At 50.2% G+C, this 24174-nt stretch overlaps 1 protein-coding gene across 3 annotated transcripts in view; it reads right to left on the bottom strand.

Moving 5' to 3' along the window:
• Window positions 1-24174, bottom strand: part of Slc2a5 (solute carrier family 2 member 5) — a 33814-nt gene that overhangs the window by 9033 nt on the left and 607 nt on the right. Inside the window, exons 1-4 of one of the 3 annotated variants that reach the window (XM_076863388.1) lie at window positions 13309-13368; window positions 6355-6453; window positions 5722-5882; window positions 1042-1166 (exon numbers count right to left, since the gene is read on the bottom strand). In XM_076863388.1, the coding sequence (XP_076719503.1) occupies window positions 1042-1166; window positions 5722-5882; window positions 6355-6453; window positions 13309-13341 (418 nt within the window). In that variant the 5' untranslated portion in view covers window positions 13342-13368. Of the gene's footprint in view, window positions 1-1041; window positions 1167-5721; window positions 5883-6354; window positions 6454-13308; window positions 13369-24174 lie in introns of those variants that run through there. The other 2 variants (XM_076863390.1, XM_076863392.1) reach the window with 2 other exon arrangements.

The raw sequence follows: 24174 nt of genomic DNA, 5'->3' as shown, positions 1-24174 counted from the left end.
GTGAAAGAAGAAAAGCCCAGTTCACTGGCCATGCTGGGACTATGACCAGAAGGAAGCGCTGAGATGCCCCAGGACAGATTTCAGGAGATGCCATCTGCACCTGTAGGAGTTTGTGCCCTGGGCCCTCCCCTGGTCTGGCCCTGGGAATCGCCGCCTATTGACAGTGCTGACCTGGGGAGGCCTCTTGGCGGCAGCCTCAGTGGACAGGTAGGAGGTGGGCTTTGCCAAGCAGCTCCACAGTTGTTAGGGGAGAGGCCTCGGGTCACTCAGCGGGTGCACGTGTGGGAAAAGGTGAGAGAGCACCCAGAAAAGGCCTCTGGCCGCTGCAGACTGCCCCATGAGAGTTGCAAGGCTCTTCTCCTTACCGTGTTTCTGGTAGAGGGATTTAGGCATCAGATGGCTTCTCAGGCTTCAAGAGTAACTCACAGCCAAACCAAACCACACCAAACCCCCAGAAATACACTGTACCCTGCAACCCCTTCTCCCATTAATATGCAAGTAAATAAGAGAAACAAACATTTCAAGAGATGATTGTATTCTCACCACATATGACAAAATCTGATAAAAAAAAAAATAAAAACCAACACCAAAAACCAAGGCTGCCCACTAAACAGATGTCACCACCCGCTAACTGGCCCCGACCTGCCCCCAGGAAATGCTGAGACACTGAGATAAAGGATCAATTGGAAGGACCTTCTAGAGATTCTGTATTTCAGGCTTGCAGAGCACAGCTTCCCGGGTGGGAGAGTGCCAGCCTAGCAGGTGTGAGGCCCTGGGTTCAAACCCCAGCACGGCCGAACAAAACCAGAGACGGCTTCCATCGCAGAGGTCCGCCCAGTGTCCACCCCGAGGGCAGTACAGAGGCTGCTCCAGGTCTGTTTCACAGAGCCCGTGCAGGGTCACTTGGTTCTATGTGCTCCAGAGACCCTGGGCTTGTTCAGGTCCCTGGGGACGGGTCCCTCCCTGCAGGACCCCTGCCGCCCCCATCCCTGACTGATGACCCTGAGTAACAGAAATGGCCGGTCAGTGTGGCATCCTTACCTGCACATATTCCCACTAAAAATCTGGCAATAATGATAAGCTCAAAGGCCTTGGCGATTCTACTGCAACCCATGAAGATGGCCGGCACAATGGAAAAGATGTTGTTGAACAGCAAGGTTCCTTTCCTGCAGAGGGTAAAACAGCAGCTAGGGCAGACCAGGCTTCGAATTTGTTCACAAGAGCTCCTGGTGTTTGCCCTCCGGGGGGCTCCGCCAGGTGCAGCAGTGAGCCTCCCTGCTGGGCGTCAGGCTCCTGGGACCTGAGACTGACAGAGGTCAAGTGCACAGCCTGATGTGGGAGCAAAGGGCAGAGGGCGTCAGTAGCGAGAATGGGGGGGGGGAAGGGGCCCCAAAATTAAAATACAGGACATGACTTTTGAAATCATAAGCTAATTTGTGGTTTTAATGTAACCTCCCAAACCAAACTGGGTAAGGACATTAGAAACAAATAAAAGCATAGGCCAACTTCACTTAAGTCCACGTATGTGCAAAAATCCTAAATGAAATATTCGCAGGTTCAACGGCATGGATAAAATCCTTCAATATATCCACCATATTAAAGATGGTACTGGGGAAAATGTAGGGTTATCTCCTAGAAGTGTCAAAAGAAATCAATAAAACGAAATGCCATTATGATTTTTCTAAAAATTCTGGTACTGGGGATGAACATGAGGATATCACCAGTAAGCTACACCCCCCAATACTTTTTTAAGAATTTGAAGCAAAGTTTCCCTAAATTGCTGAGCCTGACCTTGAACCTGTGATCCTCTTGCGTCCCACAGAGCCCACATAGCCCTTTATGATGAAAAACAAAGAACAGAAAACAAAACAACAACAGTGCAAAAAATAAACAAAAAAAGCCCAACAACCAAAAACCAAAAACAAAGACCAATCCAGCCTTAAGTAACTACAGAGAAACTTCTTTAGGCTGATAAAGGGCGTCAACAAAAACCCATAACAAGCATCACACTTAATAAAACCTCGAAAGCATGCCCATGTGAGCGAGGAAGAGGCTGAACCGCCGGTGGACTTGGGCCCTGAGGTCCTGCTGAAGCAAAGGCCCCTGTGGAGGGGCCTCGGGATGGCGCCAGGAGACAGGGACCTGTCCCTCAGGGGGCTGCCTGGTGGTCCCCGCCTCCTCCTTCCCTCCCTCCCTCACGCACACACTTCCCCATCCCCAGCCCTTAACAGATAATTGAAAAAAAGAAAAAGAAAGAAAGGCAAAAAGTCGCGTGTGGCAGACAGCGCAGGTCCAGACGACAGATTTCCCAGGGACGATAAACCACGTTAAATGACGGGGGTCACAACATGAGGAATCAAACCAGCCCTTCAGTGGAGGACACTCGCCAACCTCAGTCTCGGGTGGGTAGAGGGAGACTTCTAGAACGCCACTGAACAGCTGGACCTCTACAGGCAGCGTCAGCCCAGACGTGGATACACCCTCAGTGACATTAACCTGAAGTGGATCGAGGACCTGCCCTAGACCTCAGGGTTCCACGCAAAACCAGAACGTTCCTAGAAGAGGGTGTGTGTTGGGGGGGCACCTAGATGACCCTGGGTTTGGCAATGACTGTTTAGCACAGGTGCACCCAACACCAAAGGCACAGCCCAGGAAAGGAAGAACCGGTAACTTAACATGGAAAAATAAAGAGTTTGAAAATGCAAGGTTAGGAAAGTGATCAAAAGACCAATAGAGACAAAAAGGGAGAGCTGACAAAATATAATTTGATGTAAAAATATAAAGCACAAAGAGACTTGTAAGGTCGTAAAAGACAGAATGGCAGCTGGGCGCAGTGGTGCACGCTGTGATCCCGGCAGGAGGATCCCAAGTGGAGGCCAGCCTCAGCAACTTAGTGAGGCCCTCAGCGACGCAGCAAGACCCTGCCTCAAAATAAAAAAATAAAAGGGCTGGAGATGCCTCTCAGTGGTTAAGCACCCCTGGGTTCAATCGTTAGTGCCAACAACAAAAACAAAAAACCCAAAGAATGGCAAAGCTAGAACCAGCACATCTACAGAACCCTCCACGTAGCCTCAAGATACACGTGGCCCTGCACTGGGCTGCAGCTGGGTGGCACGTGCCTGCCTACCATGCCTGAGGCCCCTAGTCCTATCCCCAGCACTACAATAAACATTTATGGTTAGTATAGTCTACTCTGTGTATTTATATATATACAGCATCAACTGAAGTGACCTTAACTTCAGGGACAAATAGATAAGCCAACAAGTTCAATTTGAACATTTTTTTTTTTTTAAACACTTTTTTGTATTTTATTTTGAGACAGAGTGCTTCTGAGTCCTCCTGCCTCAGCCTCCCAAGCCACTGGGATTATAGGCATGTGCCACCAGGCCAACTCGGTGTTTTTAATACAACCTTTCAGAATAAGGGGAACATGCTGAAGACCTGAACCAGTGGCACATCAAGGAGGGAGACAGGCTGGGCAGGTGGCACACACCTGCAGTCCCAGCAATGGGAGGCCGAGGCAAGAAGATTGCTTGAGCCTTGGAGGTAGAGGCCAGCCTTGTCAACTTGCAAGATTGACACTCAAAAAAAAAAAAAAAAAAAGAGGGAATCGGGCCTTGCAATCAATAAGGGCGCAGGCTCCAGAGCGGGTGGTTTTTGGTAGCTGTAGATGGACAGTATGCCTGTTTACTTTTATGTGGTGCTGAGGAGTTTTATAACAACAATAAACCATAATAAAAGTCAGTTTTATTGAAAGAACTGATAAGATGGCATTCGTTAAAATCAAAAATTTCTGCTCTGCGAAAGACACGTCATAACAATGAAAAGACAAGTCACAGACCGGGAGAAAGTGTTTGCAAAAGACCTATTTGATAAAGGACTATTATGTAAAATATATGAAGAACCCTTAGAGCTCCAGCAGAGCGCCGGCCTCACATGCCCAACTGCACCGAAAACCAAACAGGAACAGCTCAACGAAGGAAAACCCCATTAGTAGGAGGAATTTCCTGGGTTGGAGTCCTGAGCACCTGCCCCCTGTATCATGGTGGGTAAGTCACAGCATCTCTCTGGGCCTCATTTTTCCCACCTGCAAAGTGGGGGCGTAAGAGTACAGCTGTGTGTCGCTCAGCTAACAGTACAGCTGTGTGTCAGTCCTCAGGTGACCCACCCTTCACAGCCCTGTAGGTGTGGTCAGTCCCTCCACGCCTCGGGCAGGAGGCCATGCTGTTTTACAGCTTTACAGCACATCTTTTCTTTGTAAGTAGAATACACTCCAAAATGATAATAATAAATGCAAACACTTAAGAAAACTTCAAACAACTGAGCAGCTTTGGTCACATTCCCAAGTAGACAGCTCCATCAGCAACTTCCAAGGCCACCCAAGGGCAAAGCCTTCACTTGAGAAGCGTCCTGCAGACCTGGCTCTGACCTGGAGGGCGCTGTGTCCCATGGGGATCCACAGGGAAAACTGGGGTCAGTACCATCCTTCCAGGAAGATCTTAGGATCTCAGATCCCAAAACAGAGCTTGGGTACTTTTATTCTCAGACCCTTTTGAAAACTGGAGAAGGAACCTTGGTCTGTGCTCTGGTCTTGACCTTTTTTGTCTTTTGTGATGCCAAAGATCAAGACCAGGGCCTCAGGCATGCTAGACAAGGGCTCCACCACTGAGCTGCCCCTCCAGCGCTGGTCTTGACTCTTGAGCTAACTAGATCTGCGACCTCCCCAGCCTCCCTGTGCTCCTTATCTGGGATGTGGCAGGTGAGACGTCTCCCTGTCAAGTTCTGTTTATAAACGGGTCACTCCCTAACATGCATGGATTTGAGGTGAGCGAGTGGATGTTTCTAAAGACTTTTTTTTTTTTTACAATGAAATATACAATTTTTTTTTAATATTTCTGGAAATAGGGCCAAGGATCCACCCTGACCCTGGTGGTCACTATGCTGTGTCACAGTGGGAGAGATGACCTCAGGCTGCGCTGTCCCACATTGAGGCTCCTGGCATGGATCTGAGCTATGCCAGAGATGCGCGGGGGTCAGTGTGGGCTGGACTTGGCACACTGCCTTGTCCCAAGGCAAAAGCAGCAGACAGGAAAGGCCTTGGTGTTAGTTTATGACCAGAGTTCAAGAACACTAGGTCAGGACCTCGCTGTGACCGACACCTTGGCCGCGCTATTTCTGGATCTTCTGTTGGCAAAAATGCCAAGAAGAGAATTAGTTTTGGTTTTTGGTGAGAAAATACCTCCAAGGCAAAAGAGCGGCAAGAGCCGAGTGAGTCCCGGACCTGTGAGGGCACGCGCTGCTCTTTCCATGTGCCCGGGAGTCCCCGCCACTGTGACCTTGCCGAGACCCCAAACACTTTGTCAATGTCTGGTCTTCTCCTTATGAGCAGATTAGAAAATGAAAATTATCATAGTGGTTATGCCCTCATCTCATGATAAAGGTTTTACTTTTAGGCCCATGTTTAAAAACTGATGATGGGTAGCTGGGTGGTGGCACACGCCTGTAATCCCAGTGATGCAGGAGGCTGAGGCAGGAGGATCACAAGTTTGAGGCCAGCCTTAGCAACTTAGCAAGATCCTATCTCAAAATAAAATAAAAAGGGCTGGGGATGTGGCTCTGTGGTAATGCGCCCCTGGGTGCACTTTCCAGTACCAAACAACAACAAAACCCTAATGGAGGGGTTTATGAATTTTGGGGAATTAAAAATCCTCCTTCTCTTACCTGCCCAAATTATTCACCAGGGGGCCAACCAGGAGGGACCCGATAAAGCCTCCGAAGGGGAACATGGACACGGTCACAGACCACAGCAAGGTTAAAGCAAAGGTGTCAATGAGCTCTCCAGTTCTGTCACTGTAGGTGTCGTTGTAAAACTGCTTCATGAACTGGAAACAAGAGCACAGAACAGCAGTGGTAACCCCGGCTGACTCCCCCCCTCCCCCCACGGGACCCCCGGGCAGCAGACTGCAGCATCACCAGGTGGGGCCAGGGGGCTGGGACAAAGCCCCAGGAGCAGCCAGGTCCCCTGGGGCCCTCCCGGGGAAAGCCTCCAGTGCGTGAACTGCCCAGGGCGGCTCCAGGCTTTCCCTGGGGGCAGCTGCTGCCCACGCCAGGCCCCTCCACTCACTGCCAGGCCACCCAAGATCAGAGCCCAGCGGGGCCCAGCCCACCGTGTCCCACAGCAAGCTGAGGTCTGGACACTGGTCAGCTCCCCGACCCGTGCCAGCCTGCTCCCCAAGGGCCCTCCCCTCTCCCTTCCTCAAGGACCCCCCTGTGTGTTCCCAGGAGGCCACAGGAGCTTCCAGAGCCCCTGCCTGTTCACTCAGACGTGGGTCTCCCTCGCCCCTGTGCCCTCACCTCTGATGGGGAGTTGACCACGGCCACGTTGTACCCATATTGGAAGGAGGAGCCGAAGGAGGCGATCAGGGTGGCCAGGGCAAGCAGGAGCGTGAGCCTCTGCGAGAGAGATGGGGGGTCAGGGAGCAGCAGGGGCCGCGGGACCTCCTGCCTCGCCCGGCCTCCAGAGACGTGCCGGGTGGCCTCTGGGCTACTCCATACCCTCAAACCTGCTCCCTGCGCTGCTGGCCGAGGGTGAGGACTGGCTTTCTCGATGGTGGCAACTGGGACCTGCAGGGTCCGATGGCTCTTTGTTACAGGGGACTGTCCTGGGCACCGTGGACGTCTCTAGCATCCCTGTTTTCTGCTCCTCAGATGCCAATTGCACCCCTTCTCTAGGTGTGAGGGCCCAGATGTCTGTAGGTTCTCTGCAGGCCCCTGGGCTGGGGGAGCGCCCCCTGAGAGCCCCCAGGTCGGAGAGAAACAAACCAGCACTCACCGACCCCTGGGATTGCTCCTGTGACACTCCTGACAGTGAACACGCTCAAGCCCTAAGGCGCAGGCTCCCGACCAGAGAGATAAACGTGAGCATTTTATCTGTACTGACCCCTGAGTCCCTGGGCTTCCGCTCTTAACAAGGGGGTGCCACAGTGAGACGCTGCTTATACATTTATGGGGACTCTTCAACACAGTGCTCTGTGAAAATAGCCCCCTTTGACCCAGGAAGAAACTCAAAGCTCCTTTCAGACCATCCAGAACGACAGGAGGGGACACTTTTTTTCTCACCGGGTGGCCATGGAACCCTGGGCCTCACGCATGCCAGGCCCCCTGAGGTGCATCCCGGCCTGGGAACACATTTCTAGAGGAATGAAACAGGGAGACAGACAGATGTGGGAAGAGCTTTGCTCTGGGAACCTACAGGAGTCATTTTCTAGCTTAATCCGCACGCTCCTCCTGTCTCCACTCTACAGCAAGGACCATGACGCTCCCCCATGGTGTCTCTGCCAAGGCTAAGAGCGGATCCTGTGGCTCGGTGAGCCCGGGCTGTCTGTCTGAATCTCCCGTAGATGTCCCCCGTCACAGGGGACTGTGTTCATGCTTGACCTCTGCAACTGCCCCTCTCCCGGGGCCAGCCCAGGTCTTTGCTGGGCAGTCCCCTGCTGTACCTGAAGGGGAGAGGGAAGTGGGGAGGCCGACACGAGAGAAGAGAGCCTGCATGGTGGTGCTCAGAGAGGAAGGGGTTAACCTGGGCTGCAAGGGCCCCTGGTCAAGAGCAAAACCACTCCGTGCCCACACGGGGAGCTGCGTGGAGGCCACGGACAGGCCATCAGCTGGCAGCAGTGATCGTACAGAATGCACCCGTGTGTCAAAACATCAGGCTGACCCCGCACACACTGACTATGCCAACGAAACCTCAAGAGAGCTGTTAAACAGAAGAGCCGCGAACTTAACCCTTCTCAGGTGGCCAACACACGCTTCTCCTTCCACCAAGTGAATTAACACATGGCCGATTGATTAACTATTCATTAACCCATCGATGAATTAGCAAATGGCTAACCCCAGGACGCTTCTGGTAAGGAAGATAAGAATTTCCCAAGAGGCAGCTGTCAAAGTGCACCCAGAGGCGGAGGGCAGGGGACAGGGCCCAGGCTTCAGGGCTCCCCACCGTCCACACATGCAGGGCTCGCAGACCGGCTCACTCCCAGCTGGCTGCTTCTGGGCTCGCTCCTTCTTCATTCACTCAACATGTTGAGCCGGGCATGTCCTAATGCTGGGATACCGTGGTGAAGAAGACAAACAAAGACTCCTGCCCACAGCTCTTCTATGTTGTTTGAAAGGGATGAGGGAGAAAAGGAAGAAAACATTGGCTTAACAGTTCTCTTCCCTCTTCCCAGTAAGAGGATTAACTATAAAAGCACCAGAGTCATTCGCACAGGCAGGTGGCACTCTCCACCGGAGGGCCTGAGGTTTGAAGTCTTCTGGGTCATGGATGGCAGTGTGGTTGGTACCGTGATGACCAAGCCCAGCTCAGCTGGGAGCCGGGGGCTCCCACCCCAGAATGGGGGATTCTGCCAGGCGCCATAGATGGCCAGCTCCCGGCTGCTTTGAAGGGATCCCAGCAAAGAAGACCAGAGACCTTAGGCTACAGCCTTTATGCGCAGAGCACATAAAGTCTTTGGCTTCCTCCTTGAGTTCAAGCCACAGGCACATTATACAGACCCTGCAGGAGTGGAGACTCACCCCGTGGAATGCCAGGCACTCTGGGAGTCTCACTGTGCTGGCCCAACCACCTTTCTTTGCCCTGGAAAGCAAAACAGTTGCCCTCAAGATTGCTGTTCACGCCTGGCTAGTGATACACGCCTGTAATCCCAGGGACCTGGGAGGCTGAGGCAGGAGGATTGCGAGTTCAGGCCAGCCTCAGCAACTTAGTAAGGCCCTAAGCAACTTAGAGAGATCCTATCAAAATAAAAAATAAAAAGGGCCAGGGATGTGGCTCAGCGGTAAAGTACCCTGGGTTCAATCTCCAATACCATCGCCCCACCTCCTCCCCCAAATTGTTCAATGGGAAAGACACACATCAAAACAAAACAAAACAAAACAAAACAAAAAAACCCAAAACAAAAACCCACAATGGTGTAATAATTAAACTATAAATGCAATAAGTATCAAGAGGAAAAATCACATAGTGATTAAAAAGAGGGGTCTAGAGAAGGGGAGCTTGGGGGCTGGGGATACAGCTCAGTGGATAGAGTGCTTGCCTCGCACGCACAGGGCCCTGGGTTCAATCCCCAGCACCACAAAAAAAGGAGAGCTGGGACCTTGCACCTGGAATAGGGCTCTTGAGCCTGGGGATGGGATGGGTGGGGGCCAGGGCCATGGCTTAGGCCTTCACTGCTCTGCACAGGAGGGGCACAAAGACACGGACTTCTAGCGGACACTTCAGCTGCTGGTGCAGAGCAGAAGTGGGAGGCAGACAGAGGGCTACCGCTGGAGACGTGCAGCTCGCTGCAGCTCTGAGGGCCGTGGGGAGTCAGATCAAAAGCCTGGGGATGCCATCAGGAAAAGGCAAAGGTGAGCGGGTCCTCCCACATTCAGTGACCACGTGACCCAGCAATTGCCCTCCTAGGAGTCAACTCAAGAGAAGCCACAGGGTCCACACCAACATTCCATAGCAGCACTGCCACTGCCCAGTGGAAACGAGCCAAGGGCCAGTGACGGATGGATGGACCAACATGGTGTGCACACTCCCCGGGATGTGACTCAGCCCTGCAGAAAGGAAGTACTGACGCTCGTACAAGGAGGGACGAGGAGCCAGTCACAACCATCACCTGATTCTGATTCTAAATCTGAGAGACAGAAAGTAGAAGAGTGGCTGCTGGGGGCCCAGCAAGCTGGGGGCCCCAGGGATCTCTCAGGGGTGATGGGAGTGTCCGAGAATCGATTGTGGCGACCGTCGCATAACTCTGAGTATACACTGAGTTCATATTGTATTCTTTTCCAGCTTTACTGAGCAAAGAATAACAAATAAAGGTGGTATATACAGACAGTCCTTGACCCGCAGCGTCAGCTTCAAGGGAAAACTACAGAAATTCACTAGGGACTTAGGATATTTTCAACTTATCAGCACATGAGCTCCTCTGGGGCCGAGTGGCATCTCCCACAAGCTGCGCTGCGTGGCGATCCGACACAGTGCACGTGGAGGGACTGCCACAATCAGGCTCCACACATGGCCTCACGTGGCCGTCTCCGGTATGTGCAAGGTGAGGACCGTCAAGGTCCACTCTTTTACCGAATCTCAAGTTTACAGGGAAGCATTATCAGCTCCAGCACCGCCCCCCCCCCCCCCCCCCCGCCCACCACATCCCTGGAGAACTCAATCTCTGTACCCGTGACAACTTCACCAGCTCCTGGCAACCACCCTTCTATTCTGCTTCTGTGAGTTTGGCTTTTTCACATGGGTGACACCACAGGGGACATGTTTTTCAGCACCAGGCTTATTTCATTTAGCAAAGTGTTCCTTGGCTCCAGGCCGGTGGCAAAAACACAGGATTCTTTCTTTCTTTCTGTTTTTGTACTGAGGATTGAACCCAGGAGCTTTTACCACTGAGCTACACCCTCAGTCCTTCTGAGACAAGGTCTTGCTGAGTTGCTTAGGGCCTCAATAAGTTGCTGAGGCTGGCCTTGAACTTGCAATCCTTCTGCCTCAGACTTCGCTGGGATTACAGTTGCATGCCACTGTGCCCCACTAGGATTCCCCCTTTTTAAAGGGTGAAAGATGTACACTTTAAATGGCTGAAATTATACGGCATGTGAGTTAGTCTCAATGAAGGTAGTGTATTTTAAAAGTACATAAAAGAGGGCGTAAGCACTCTTTTGCTTGAGCTCTCCCTCTCTTTCTCTTTCTCTCTCTCTCACTTTTTCCTTTCTTTCCTGGAGTGTGCAGGGGGAGGGGGAGATCTGGTGCTGAGCTGCATTAGGACATGAGGAAGATGACGAGTCAGAGATGACATTGGCCCCAGTGCCCTCCAGACACAGGAAGGGGGCTCTTCTTGCCACACTTTTGGGGAGGAATCTTGCCCTGGTTTCCATGATGAGGAGACCATCTTCAGATTTCAGTGAAACAACCAGCTTCAGGGCTGACCTCTGCCAGGTGTGACTTTCAGGACACTGGGCAGGGTGCCCTGGCCAAACAGCCTCCCATCCACACCCGGTCTGCCTAAGTGGGTGGGCTAATTAATTAATTAATGGATCAATGCAAATAAACAACGAGAACCCCTAGCATACAGAGGGGAAGTTACTTGCTCAGGATACTGCACTAGTTGGTGGTGGGGACACTCCATGAAATAAATACTTTCATAGTCCCGAAGTACTTTTGTGGGGGGATTTCATTCAACAATTCTTGATCAGTTGTAAAATGCTTTGCTGTCTTTTTTCTAAACCATTCCATTATTTTCTTTCAGGTTGTTCCTTTCCTGGAAGAAAGTTTCCTGCACACTGGACAGATACTGGTCTTTTTCCTTTATGTATGGGGAAAGCAAAGGCCAGCGAGGTTATGGCCACGCAGCCACAGAGAGTCACAGAGGGCCACAGAGGGTCACAGAAAGCCACAGAGGGCCACAGAGAGTCACAGAGAGCCACAGAGAGTCACAGAGGGCCACAGAGGGTCACAGAGGGCCACAGAGAGCCACAGAGGGTCACAGAGGGTCACAGAGGGCCACAGAGCCGGGTCTGAGGCACTGCCTGGCACTTTCTGCTCAGACCACAGAGCCTCCCACTGCTCCTAAGTCCCCTCTTGACCCCGTGCCTGGCCCAAAGGAGTCTTCTCCCCCAGAGGAGGAGAGGCCATGACTGGTCATGCCCTTTGCTTGTGGTTATTGGAATCATTTCCTTTGACAAAGTGTTGCTCCTTTTCAGGGTGCACCATGGTGAGGTGCGGTTCCATCCCTTGCATTTCTCTTTGACTGGTGGACAGCAAACCAGGCCCTCCTCTGGCCATGCCCTCTTTACCTCTGTTCCTGTTCCAGCCAATAGAGGCCACGACACTCGATTTGCCCAACACTTTCTAAGCTGTGAAATCCAAACAAGAAAACCCCCGTGCAGGCAAGTGGGCATGCGGGCTTGAAGTATGATCGGCAGCTGGGGGGCAGGGATTGCTTCTGCCCCTAGAGGACATTTGCTTGTCCCCCCTGGGAGAAGGTGCTACTGGCATCTGGTGAGTCAGGGAGAGGGATGCTTCTAAACACCCTGCAATTCTGTGTCAGCAACACAGAATTACCAAATGTCAACAGAGCTGAGATTAACACACTCTAAAGGATCACGGAAGTAAAAACCTTATAGGAGAATTCACTGTGCCAGGGGCTTGACGTGCATTATTCCATTTAATTACTCCAGGACCCATGACATGGAGTGCTTCTTATTCCTGTTCATTTATTTAGGCACTAGGGATCGAACCCCGGGGTGCTTTACCACTGAGCCACATCCCCAGTCCTTTTCAATTTTTTTTTTTTTTTTTTGAGGCAGAGTCTCTCCAAGTTGCGGAGGCTGGCCTTGCACTTGAGATCCACCTGCTCTGAGTGGCTGAGGTTACAGGTGTACACCACTGTCCAGGAATGATTGCCGTTTTATAGATGAGAAAACTAAGACAGAGAAGAGTTAACTAACTTGCCAAGTCCTGTGGGGGTAACAGGATGGAGTAGGAAAGAGTAACAGGTGCTTCCATCTCCCAGAACCACTCTGACTCCACATGCTCCAACCGGCCTGTGACGAGCATGTCTCCACCCATGCCAGAACAACGCCGTTCTGCACAAATGCACACTACCCTTCCCCTCTCCACCACAAGTAAATGCCATTGGGATCAATAAGACGCAGATTCCTGGAAAGTGTCTGAAGTCGTGTTACCTTTCCTTCATCATGCACTGCCTCAATCAAGGGAATCTGCAAGGGGAGTGGCTGTAATATGATTAGTGGAGGGCCACAAAGACTCCACCTCTAAAAACAAAAAAAAAAATCAAGCAATACCTTTTTGGTGTTTATCTTCTTTACATGCAGGTTAGCTATGTTACTTGCTGAAAAGACTAAAATTCTCGGAAACCAAACTCAAAACAAAATTTTGACCAAAGCTCACCAGCGGCAACTAAGGATTTTGTAACGGACACATTTGATTTTGAAGTCTCTTCATCTCACATTCTTACCATGAAGAAGAAATGCGCAAATGAACCCTTTCAGACTCTTCAGTTTGGAATGTAGTTTGGATACTTTTTAAACAGCTGTTCCAGTAGAATGCTCAGCAGAAAGAGTATTTGTAAACCTCACCTCTACTCCCTGTAAATTCCAGCAGCTGGGTGGGCGGAGGGGCAAGTACCCCCACAGTGTCTCAGAGTTGGCTCCAGGATACTAGGGACCCCCATGACTGCCCAGGGCCGCTGGGCAGGCCCTGCAGCAGGCCTTGGCCCCGGCCCCCTCCAACACACTTACCCCTTCCTTCCTCTCTTCATTGGAACTCTCCATCTCTGCGCTGCAGGGACAATGTGCTGCTTGCCTCCTCCAAGTGACAAACACACTGGATGGAGAGAGAGGACACTCCGGATGCACTTTGGCCGTGGCAACTACCAGCCACTTGCATTTTTACAGCTAGTCTAAGTCAGAATAACCCTTTCGGGAACCCAGAGGCCTGCCTGCCTTTCACTTCCGCTTTTCAGTTAAATGTCTGGGGTTTGGCTGAGCCAGTGGGTGCCCTGGGGTTGCAGGCTCAGTGCTGTCCTGATGGGGACAGTCTGTGGCGCTTCCCCACAGCGGAGGTCTCCACCAGTCAGGCTGGAGGTGAGTGACTGGAAGGGTTATTTTTGTCAGGAACATAAGGAAAGCAACATTGTCACACTTATGTAATTGGGACACCAGGCAATAAATAGGGGGGCCACAGATGGGGTCTCTGGAGGCTTCTAGAAGCAGTTCCAGCAGGGAGTCTGCAACCAAGTCCTACTAGTCAGTAGCCAGTTTTTGCTCAAATAATCATACAACTTTTTTTTTTTTTTTTTTTTTTTTTTTTTTTTTTTTTATGCTGAGATGGATGCTGGGGCTTCATGTTTGCTAAGCCTGTGCTCTACCACGCAGCCACACCCCCAGCGTCATGTTACTCTTTTGGGGGACAGTTCCTTATTCTCCTTTGTAAGACCCTATGAATGGCCTAGAGATGTTCTTTTCTGTGCATTCATCGGGGTTGGGAAGGCAATAAAGAACTGCACCTTTATACCGGCCTCTGATCTGGGAAAGTAAGTCACACTGCTGGGCTGGGTCCATTTGCTGTCCACTCACAGCCAGGCCACTGCTGGCCCCTGTGCTTAGCACGTGTTCAGCTGCCAAGGGGCATGCTAGACCCAGTGGCCAAAATCCAGAGCAAAGTCCCCACCAAGCCCGCGGGTTTTCTTCTGTGCAGGACTCGTTCTTGGTTTTATTTGCTGTGGCATAAATCCAATTAATCTGGTCATTCTCCTCCTTCACCTTTCAACTAGTGACTGGAGCCCACTGCGAGTTGGCCACCCGACCTTGGCACCTGCTGCAATCTCTGCGGTTGTGACCAGGGTTGCTCAGTGTGGAGACTGAGGAGGATGACGATGTCCTATGTGTGTGTTAGGGGTGTCCCTACGTCCCTGTTCACAGGAAAAGCACTTCCCTGGTGAAGGCGACCCCCCACTCACTGTCTTGACAGGGTCACAGTGAGAATAAGTGCTGGCCAAGCCGCTCTCCCACTGTCTTGACAGGGTCACAGTGAGGATGAATGCTGGCAAAGCCACGCTGGTTGGTGGATAACCGAAACCATGAGACCCTTTTTTATGTAATTGGGACTTTGCATTTTCATGCTTATGTTCCTGACAGGAGGCATGAGCATGTTAAATGCCAAACAAATTAAATTTCAGATGGCTAGAACACAACAGGTAGTTCATGCCTTGGAGGCTGTTCTACTACCCCTCAGCACATCAAGGACAAAGTAGAAGGCTGTTCTTCTATCTCAGCACATTGAGGACAAATCTGATAATGGACAACAATCATCCTCTGAAAGGTCATGAGAATTTTAGGAACCACATTGATTACATCAACTAGAACCCAAGCTCATATTTCCGGCCTCTTAGAAAACCTAATCATTATGCTTATTTTACAAAGCCCACCATATGTAGTTTCATTTTTTGATTGAGGAAAGTTATATTATACACTTAGGAAAGTTAAAACATATAAAGATATATTCTTCTCTTTTTATAAACCCTTTTTTACTTTACATAGGGATATATGATGATCATAGTTAATATTGGTGGAAAGTGGACTGATGTTTAGAACTTACTTTCTATTGATAAAGATTATAAAGATATGAGAACTAGTGCACCTTGACTGAGAAACAAAGAAACTCTTTGAGAAAGCAGCTCAACCAGTTTTATGAGAATAAATTTAGTAATTAATTAAAGTAGCTTTATAAGATGTATTTTTAGAATAATGTTAGAAATATTATCCTATTTAGTTTTTGGTTTAGAAATTCTTAAGTTCTTAGTTGTATGGGTTTCTGATATGTCTTATGAATGATTTATAAACTTTAGGATATTTTAAGTATAAGATTTAAGGGAACTTTTTTAGCTGGGAATTTTAGATTACAAATAAAGTAAAGGTGTACTTTAAACTTAAAGGTTAATGATAGGTTAGAAGACTTAGAGTCTGGTTATGTAGTTTGGCATTAGTTAATAAGAAAATAGCATATCTTGGGGAAAATAGTAAATCTTGGGAAAATCTGAAAAATGTAAATTAGTGATGCATTTTATTAATGATTCTGTCCTTTTAATAATTAAATAACTAAAGGTCATATCCTGCAAAAATGTAAATCAATGTTACATTTTTTTGTACCCCCAATCATGGTTAAGGAAATGTCATGTCTTGGCAAAGTTTTAAATTGTATAATCAATGATGTATTCTGAATTTCTAATGATGAGAAAAATTGCAATAAAAGATGACCCAGACAAAGCTGCATTAGAGCCTCTCTCTCTGGAGATGGCTCCAACGGAACGATCCTGTCCCATCTTTTCGCCACTCACCCTCCAGGACTCCCCGGACCCCGCTAGGGCAGGACCCGGCACTTCCCTTACTATTTTTCTTGGGTCCCAGCCCTGACACAACGGTTTCCCACTAGTGCACGGCAAGACCCGAGGTGGCAGATTCTTTCAAAGTGTGAGAAACTCTCCAAAGGAAATGCACTTTAATGGGGTGGGAGGTCGGCTACTGGCGAGTGAGGGGAAGGGGACCAGGTTGCGCAATGGAACGGAAAGCAGTGGCGACCTTTGCAGCCCCCAGCCATGTCACGCCCGGAGGCGGCCAGGGGCCAGCGTCCTGACCCACACCTTCCGCTTCTCCCGGGGCGTCCTCCGGCCAGTGCCCAGGGAGGGAGTCCACGGGGGCCCAGAGGGGACCAGTCAACCTGTACCTGGCTCCTGCCTTTCCGTGGGGCCGCAGGCTCAGCTCGGGGTCACCAACGCTCGCCCTGGCCGGCCGGACCTGGCGCGCGGCTGGGCGCGGGCGGGCGGCGCTGCCCCACTGGGGCCCACCGGCTCCGGCAGCGCCTTCCCGGCCCTGGTCCTCCGCGGCCTTGACCCGAGGCCTCCTTCTGGCCCATCACCTTGATTCGTTTTGTGGGGAGCAGTTGCCAGGCCGCTTGCCCAGCCGCCCTGAGGGTGCTCCTGGAGGCCAAACGGCCGCTGGACCCGAGGGCAGAGGATGCCCCTGCCCCGGTCCTCTGTAAGCCCTGCGGGGGTCCTCGTTGCCCCTTGGACCTCGGGCTCCTCTTCTCAGGCCGCCGTTAGGCCAGAAAAGGCCTTCAGACTCCAAGGGCTCAAAAGCGGGCAGTGGCCCCTCGGAGGGCACAGTGCTTTGGTCCTAAAGGTTGGCCTGGGCTCGCCCACTGCGGGTGGACCTTGTTGGTTTTCAGAATTTCCGTTACCGCAGGAGTAGGTGGCAACCCCGGATTTCCGCGTGCAGAGCCCGGACCCCTGCCCCTGTCGCCGCTGGGCCTGGACCGAGAAGGGAACTACTCATTGAAGCCTATCTGCGCTTTGGAGTTTGAAACGCAGTAATAAAAAACCCCACGACCCACGGACCTCTTGACCAACTGCAGAGAGCAGAGGATTTCCAAGAAGCCGACTCGTGTTTTGAAGGCTCCTCTGATAGAACTGGTCAAGCAGCTGCAGGTGTCCCTGGTAGCTGGGCCCGGAGGGCACCTCTAACTTTCTCCTCCCTGGGAACCTTAGGACAGAGGTTAGAGAAGACTCAAAGCGAGTCAGCGGTTCTCTAGCTCAGAGCCTCGCCTCGGGCCCTCTCTGACTTCTCACATTAGGTTGCTTTTCTTTTCTTTTTGGTGCTGGGGATGGAACCCGGGCCTGGGGCATGCTGGGGTCTTTTGAACAGGGACAGTATTTACCAAGAGATCTGGTAAGTCTCATTTCCGAAGTCATTACAAACACAAAATGTGAACACTGATGTTTCTACACCCTTCTAGGAAATTTAGCACCTGAAAACTGATTATTATGGAATGTCAGATTTTGGAGATTTCGTCTTAGCGTATATTTATGTTTTTATTTTCTGAGCCTATTGCTGTACTAGAGGGGAAAACTAATAGGGTGCAAAATAGTCTTGGTCTCTTGGGGCTCAGATCACAGGGGGGGAAATGGCTCAAATAAGAACATTGATCAACTTATAGCTAGGAACGGCCCCTAAGGTGTGTGTGTGTGTGCAGCTGGGCTGGGAGCCTTCCTTGACATGTGGGCTGGAGCTGGGATGGAAGAGCTTACAGAGAAAGCCTTCCAGGCAGGGAACAGCACGTACCAAGGCCCTGTAGGACAAAGATCAGTGCCACCAAGAAATCACAAGCTCATGCTGGGAGCCATGGCATGGGAGGCTGAGGCAGGAGGATTGCAAGTACAAAGCCAGCCTCAACAACTTAGTTAATCCCCAAGCAACCTAGAGAGATGGGAATATGGCTCAGTGGTTAAGCACCCCTGGGTTCAATGCCTGGAACCAAAAATTAAAAAAAAAAAAAAAAAAAAAATCGAAAAAGAAATCACAAGGTCAGGGCGGCCAAAGACACAATGCAGGGCAGAAGAGTGGTGGAGAGGGGGCTGGGAAATGGTGGAAGAGGGGGTAGGTCAGACTATCATTAGCACTTACAGCCTTGTTAAGGAGCTTGCTTTTGGTCCTAGGAGCTGAGGGAAGGCCTTCAAAATTTGGGAGAAGCCAGATGTGGTGGCTACATGCCTGGAATCTCAGCAGCTGGGGAGGCTGATGCAGGAAGATTGCAAATTAGAGGACAACCTCAGCAACCCAACAAGATCCTATCTATAAATAAATAAATAAATAAATAAATAAAGGACTGGGGGTATAGCTCAGTGGTAGAGTGCTCCTGGGTTTAATTCCTAATATTTCATAAATAAAAGTTTGGGAGAGGATGGGGGGTATAGCTCAGTGGAAGAGGTAGGTAACATGTATGAAGCCCTCAATTTGATCCCCAAATCTGTAAAATTAAAAACAAGCTGCCAAGTGCAGTAGCACACACCTGTGATCCCAGTGGCTCCGGAGGCTGAGGCAGGAGGCTGAGAGTTCAAAGCCAGCCTCAGCAATGGTGAGGTGCTAAGCAACTCAGACCCTGTCTCTAAATAAAACACAAAGAGGGCTGGGGATGTGGCTCAGTGGTTGAGTGCCCCTGAGTTCAATCCCCAGTAACTCCTGTTCCGCTCCCCAACAAAAAAAAAAAGAAAAAAAGAAAAGAAAAAAACAAGCTGGGCGAGTGGCACACACCTGTAATCCCAGTGACTTGGAGACTGAGGCAGGAGGATTGCAATTCAGCGAGGCCCTAAGCGACTTAATACCTCACCATTAAAAGTAAAAAGGGCTAGGGACATAGCTCAGTGGTAAAGTACCCCTAGTTCAGTCCTTAATCTCTCTCTCTCTCTCTCTCTCTCTCTCTCTCTCACACACACACACACACACACACACACACACACAGGAATTTTTGTTTGTTTTTTGTTTTTTGGTACCTGGTATTGAACCCAGAGGAGCTTATCTACTGAGCTACTTCCCCAGCCCTTTTTATTTTTTATTTTGAGATAGGATCTTGCTAAGTTGCTGAGGTTAGCCTCCAACTTGTGATTCTCTGGCTTCAGCCTCCCAAGTAGCTAGCATTACAGGTGTGTACCACTGAACTTGGCACCCAGGTGACTTTACAGATCACTCTGGCTGCCAGAGGAGAATATTTTAGGGACAAAAGCCATTGGGTTTGGGGACGGGGAGAGGGGGCAGTGAGGCTGTGGCAGTAGGAATAAGAGAAGTAGATCCATTGGAGAGAGATTTTATCACATAGAATTGACAAAACGTGGCGATGGCAGGGTGGGAGGGGGAATAGCATTTCTCTATTACTACTGTAATAGGAAAACAAAAAGAATATCATCTTTCATAAGAAAAATTCAACCAGGGTGTAAAATGTCAGTTTAGCAGCACAGGGTAGACTGGCAAGTCCCTGGGCTGCTCCAAAGCTGGACAACAGTATCAGGACTTCAGGTCCTGCTGGGCTCACCTCTCTAGGAATGTTCTGGAATTTTAAAGTTTTGCCTGGGCTTCGATTGCACAGACTGCTAATGGCTCTCTTCCCCACCCCCAAATCCATTTGATTGGTTCTTCTTCTAGAGTTCCCTCGTGAATATTCCATCACGGACCTGTGGCTGCCCAAAATACAGACATCTTCTCCCAGTGCCTTTGCAGTTGGTGTAGGTCTGTGATTGCCACATATGCAAAGATGACACTTCCGATAACCTTACCTTCTTCTTCGTCTCTTTCTCCGTCCCACTGCCTAGAGCGTGGACACCACCGGTGTGGGCCAAGAGACTGAGGCCACACAGGACAAACAGCAAGACAGGAGTGCTGGGCACCGTGGCCCATACCTGTAATCCCAGTGATAGTGGAGGCTGAGGCAGGAGGATCGAAAATTTGAGGACTGCCTCAGCCATTTAGCAAGGTCCTCTGCAACTTAGTGAGGCCTGTCTCAAAAAAAAAAAAAAAAAAAAAAAAAAGGAGGAGCTGGGATCCCTTACTGCGAGGAGGCCCATGCCAACCCCAGACGGCCTGCCTAGACTTAGTAAGTAGTAAAGAAACATCCTCTTTCACTTAGCTGTCTGTCCCGTGAAGCTGAACCTGATGTTCACTGATAACAACCCTCATTAGCTCCTGCCTGAAGGTCTCCTGGGATTGAAAACACAAGATTTGATACCAAAGTCCTGGTTGTGCCAATGGTGCTGCCTGCTGTGCTCGGTGCACACTGTGCAGTTGGTCAACAGGCAGCCGTCCACCCGTGGAGAGGGTGTGTGGTCTGTGTGCCTGCCAGTGGCCGCCCCTAGCTGAGCCAGGTGGCCAGCGACAGCCATCCTCTCGGTGAAAGAGCAGGCCTTAGTGGCAGATGGAGATGTAGGAGGAGCGCTGAAAACTGGGGAGGCCCCGGGGCTGTTCAGACATTGTAGGAGGTGCTTTCCACGACATTAAATTAATGGAGGGAGACAGGAAGAGAGCTGAAGGCCTCTTCACACACATGGCTGTTTTGACACACATGTTTGGGAGTCGGGGAAGCTAGGGATTGAGCCCAGGGCCTCGTGCGTATTCCATCACTGAGCTGTGTCTGCAGCACCCCTTCTTTTTGCAGTGCTAGGATGGAACCCAGGGCCTGTGCAGGCCAGGCAAGCGCCCTCCTGTTGAGCTCTGCGCCCAGCTCGCACCTTCAGGTTTAAATCTGACGAAACAGCTCTCTACTGGAAGAGAATGTTCTGAGGACCTTCATCTTAAAAGACCGACCCCCATGCTGCTGGAGCAGATGCCAGCGGAGGTTTAGCTGGGCTGCTGTCTTCATCCAAACTGCAACTCTTTTGTCTGTGTTCAGATTAAAAAGCTGCACAAGACCCCATCAGTCTGACGGCGATTTTCCCCTAAGCGTTGCTTCTGTGTGCCACGAGGCAGGTGTCAGGTTCTTGAGGAACGCATTCTTCACATCACAGTAGAGATGCCCAGCGTGTGTCTGGCGGGCACACAATGAACTTGTTACCAAGGCAGGGCAACCTGCGGCAGGCTTGATTGCAGGGAGGGGCAGGAAGGGAGAAATCGCTCTCAGCCATTTCCATTCCAGGTGAGATAAGGAAGGAGTGTTACCAGGGATCAGGCAGACCCAGCCAGCCACCCGTACCCCTGCGGTGCCCCAGCAGCTCCTTGTGTCGACACAAAACCTCAGAAGCCTAATGCCCACACAGGGTGTCTCCCTCCCCGTGTCCTGTGACCATCCGCACCCCACCAGTGCGTGCCATCTGGTCATCGGAACCCAACTCTGCAAGGTGGGTAGGGAGGAGGGGGAGACGCCCTTCCAAGTCAAGGCTCTTGCTCCAGGAGCCAGGACGGACTCTGTCATCAGTTAAGTTCGGGACCAAGCTTCTGACAAATGTCCCCTGGGCAGGGGAGTGGCTGATCATGTTCTGACACACCTCAATATGACCAGGTTGTTACATTTTTTCCTACCAAGAACAGAGTTTGACCTTGCCTATCAGAGAACACAAGTGTACAAGGAGGGTGTGTGTGTACCTGGGAATCACGGACAGAAAGCATGGCAGCCTGGGTGTCACCAAGCTTTGCAGAGACCAGAGCTCCTGTTGACCACGTGTCACCCAGGGTGGACGCTTCTTTGTGTTCAAACTTCACTACTTTTATATTGTGGTTAAAAACCACATACCATAAGGCTTACATCATCTTAGCCAAATTAAAGAGTCTGTTCAGGGCTGGGGGTGTAGCTCAGTGGTATAGCACTTTCTTAGCATGCATGTGGCCCTGGATTTGATCCCCTGGGCTGCAAAAAGCAACAACAACAACAATAAACATAATGTTAGGTGAACAAAGCCAGACAGAAAAAAGTCACATATTGTGCAATTCCATTTAAATGAAGTTCCAGAATAGATCACTCCTTACAGACAGAATGCAGATTGGTGGTTGCAGAGGAATGAACAGTGACTGTGGAGGGACACAGGTTTTCCTTTGGGATGATGAACTAGATATAGTTGGCAATTGTAAAACATCAGGAATATATTAAATGCCCTTGAACTGTTCATTTAAATTGTTTAATTGTGTTATGTGGATTTCATCTGAATAAAAATATGTGGCAATATTCTATAACAGGTGCTAACTGTACAACTCTATCTCCATGCTTTAGTGACCTCACCTTAATGTTAAAGGATAATTTTCCCCAAAAGATAAAAACCATGAGCCTTGGGGGGTGGGCGGAGAGTAATGTGGCTCAGTGATGGTGCACATGTGTAGCACTCAAAAGCCCCTGGGTTTGCTGGGTGTGGTGCAGGCTTGTAACCCCAGGAACTCAGGAGGCAGAGGCAGAGGATCACAATTTTTTTTTTTTTAAGAGAGAGAGAAAGAGAGAATTTTAAAAAAATATTTGTTAGTTCTCAGCGGACACAACATCTTTATTTTTATGTGGTGCTGAGGATGGAACCCAGCGCCCCGCGCATGCCAGGCGAGTGCCACATCCCCAGCCCCAGAGGATCACAAGTTCAAGGCCAGCCTCAGCAAATTATAGAGGCCCTAAGCAATTCAGTGAGACCCTGTCTCAAAATAAAAAGACTGGATGTGACTGAGTGGTTAAGTGCTCCTGGATTCAGTTCCCTCTACAAAAAGGAAGGAAGGAAGGAAAGGAAGAAGGGAGGGAGGGAGGGGTCAGGGGAAGAAAGGAAGGGGAGAAAGAAGGAAAAGGGGAAGGGGAGAAAGGGGAGGATGGAAAGAAGGGAGGGAGGAAGGGAGGAAGGGAGGGAGGGAGGAAGCCCACCTCTAGGCTCAATCCTGGTCAAAACAAAACAGAGCAACAACAAAACCCCAGGACTCCCCTACGGATTGAAAATAAACATGTGCTAAAGGTTTTACAAAGCTCATTATTTATGAGAGATCTGGCAGACGGTATAACTGGTTCAAAAGAGAAAGCAGAGCTGAGGCACGTTGATTATCGGTCAGGAACACTGAACTGCATTTGCAAAGGGTCACACACTGCCTTCTGGAGGGGACTCCAGGGAAAATCCATGGACAAAATCTGCATGTCTACAGATAAGAATTATTTTGCAATGCCGGGTGTGGTGGCCTCTGCTTGTCATCTCAGTGACTTGGAGGATGAGGCAGGAGAACAGCAAGTTCAAGGCCAGCTTGGGCAACTTAGCAAGATCCTATCTCAAAATAAAACTGAAAAGGACGGTGATGTAGCAGTAGCCGAGCACCTGGACTCAATCCTCCGTAATGGGAAAAAAATAAAACCAGAAAGAATGATTTCACAAGGACATTCTTATCTACGATGCTCGGGATGAAGGCTGGAAGGCAGCATGGGGCGGAGCCCTAGAAGCAGAGCAGGACCCTCCAGGACACTCTGCTCCTCTGGGCACACATTTCCTCTATAGCAGCTTGAAATCCTGAAACGGGCCATGGTGAGAGCACCCCACAAATCAGCAAACCTAACAAGTCAGCTCCCCAGCCCCTGGGCCCCAGCACACTTCAGGAGCTGGGGCTGTCACTGGATGAGGAGTCCCCAGAAGGGAGAAGGGCACCTAAATGCAGCCCTGGCAGGTTTTTTTGTTTTGGGTACTGTGAATTCATCCTGGGGCACTTTACTCTGAGCCACATCCCTAGCCCTTTTTTTATTTTTTATTTTGATACAGGGTCTTACTAAACTGCTCAGGGCTTCACTAAGTTGCCGAGACTGGCTTCAAACTTGGTGAGCCTCTTATTTCAGCCTCTAAGACACTGGGATTCTGGGCATGTGCTACCATGCCTGGTCCTGGCTGGTTCTTACACCACAGAAAGGAATTTCAGGGTGCGTCCAAAGAGGCTCAAGTGGAGACTTATTTAGGAAGGCAGATGTGTTTGGTAAGCCACATGGATGCCCTTGAGAGGAGAGGGAGGGCAGGCTGGAGGGTGGGGAACCGTTGGTCTCCAGGGTTTCTTTTTGAGGAAACTTTGTAAATGGAGTCTGTGAGAAGCCTAAGGAGTGGCATCAGCCCGAGGATCTTTGATCGTGGAGCCAGAGGAGGTCATGGTGGTCTGGTTTTTTCCAGAATCATGTTACCTGGTTGATAATGTGTAGAGTTTGGACTGGACCATGTTAGGGTGTCTCACAAGCTCTGTCTCTGGATTTCTTTACGTCAGTCTAAAAACGCCTTCTGTAAACTCACAAAGCCCACAGGTACTAATTAACTGGATTTACGGTCCTCTCAAATTTATTGGACCCTTGAAGATTTCAGGCCA

This window comes from Callospermophilus lateralis, chromosome 7 (assembly GCF_048772815.1).
Source record: "Callospermophilus lateralis isolate mCalLat2 chromosome 7, mCalLat2.hap1, whole genome shotgun sequence".
Lineage (NCBI taxonomy): Eukaryota > Metazoa > Chordata > Mammalia > Rodentia > Sciuridae > Callospermophilus > Callospermophilus lateralis.
This window is presented reverse-complemented; position numbering and strand designations above follow the sequence as displayed.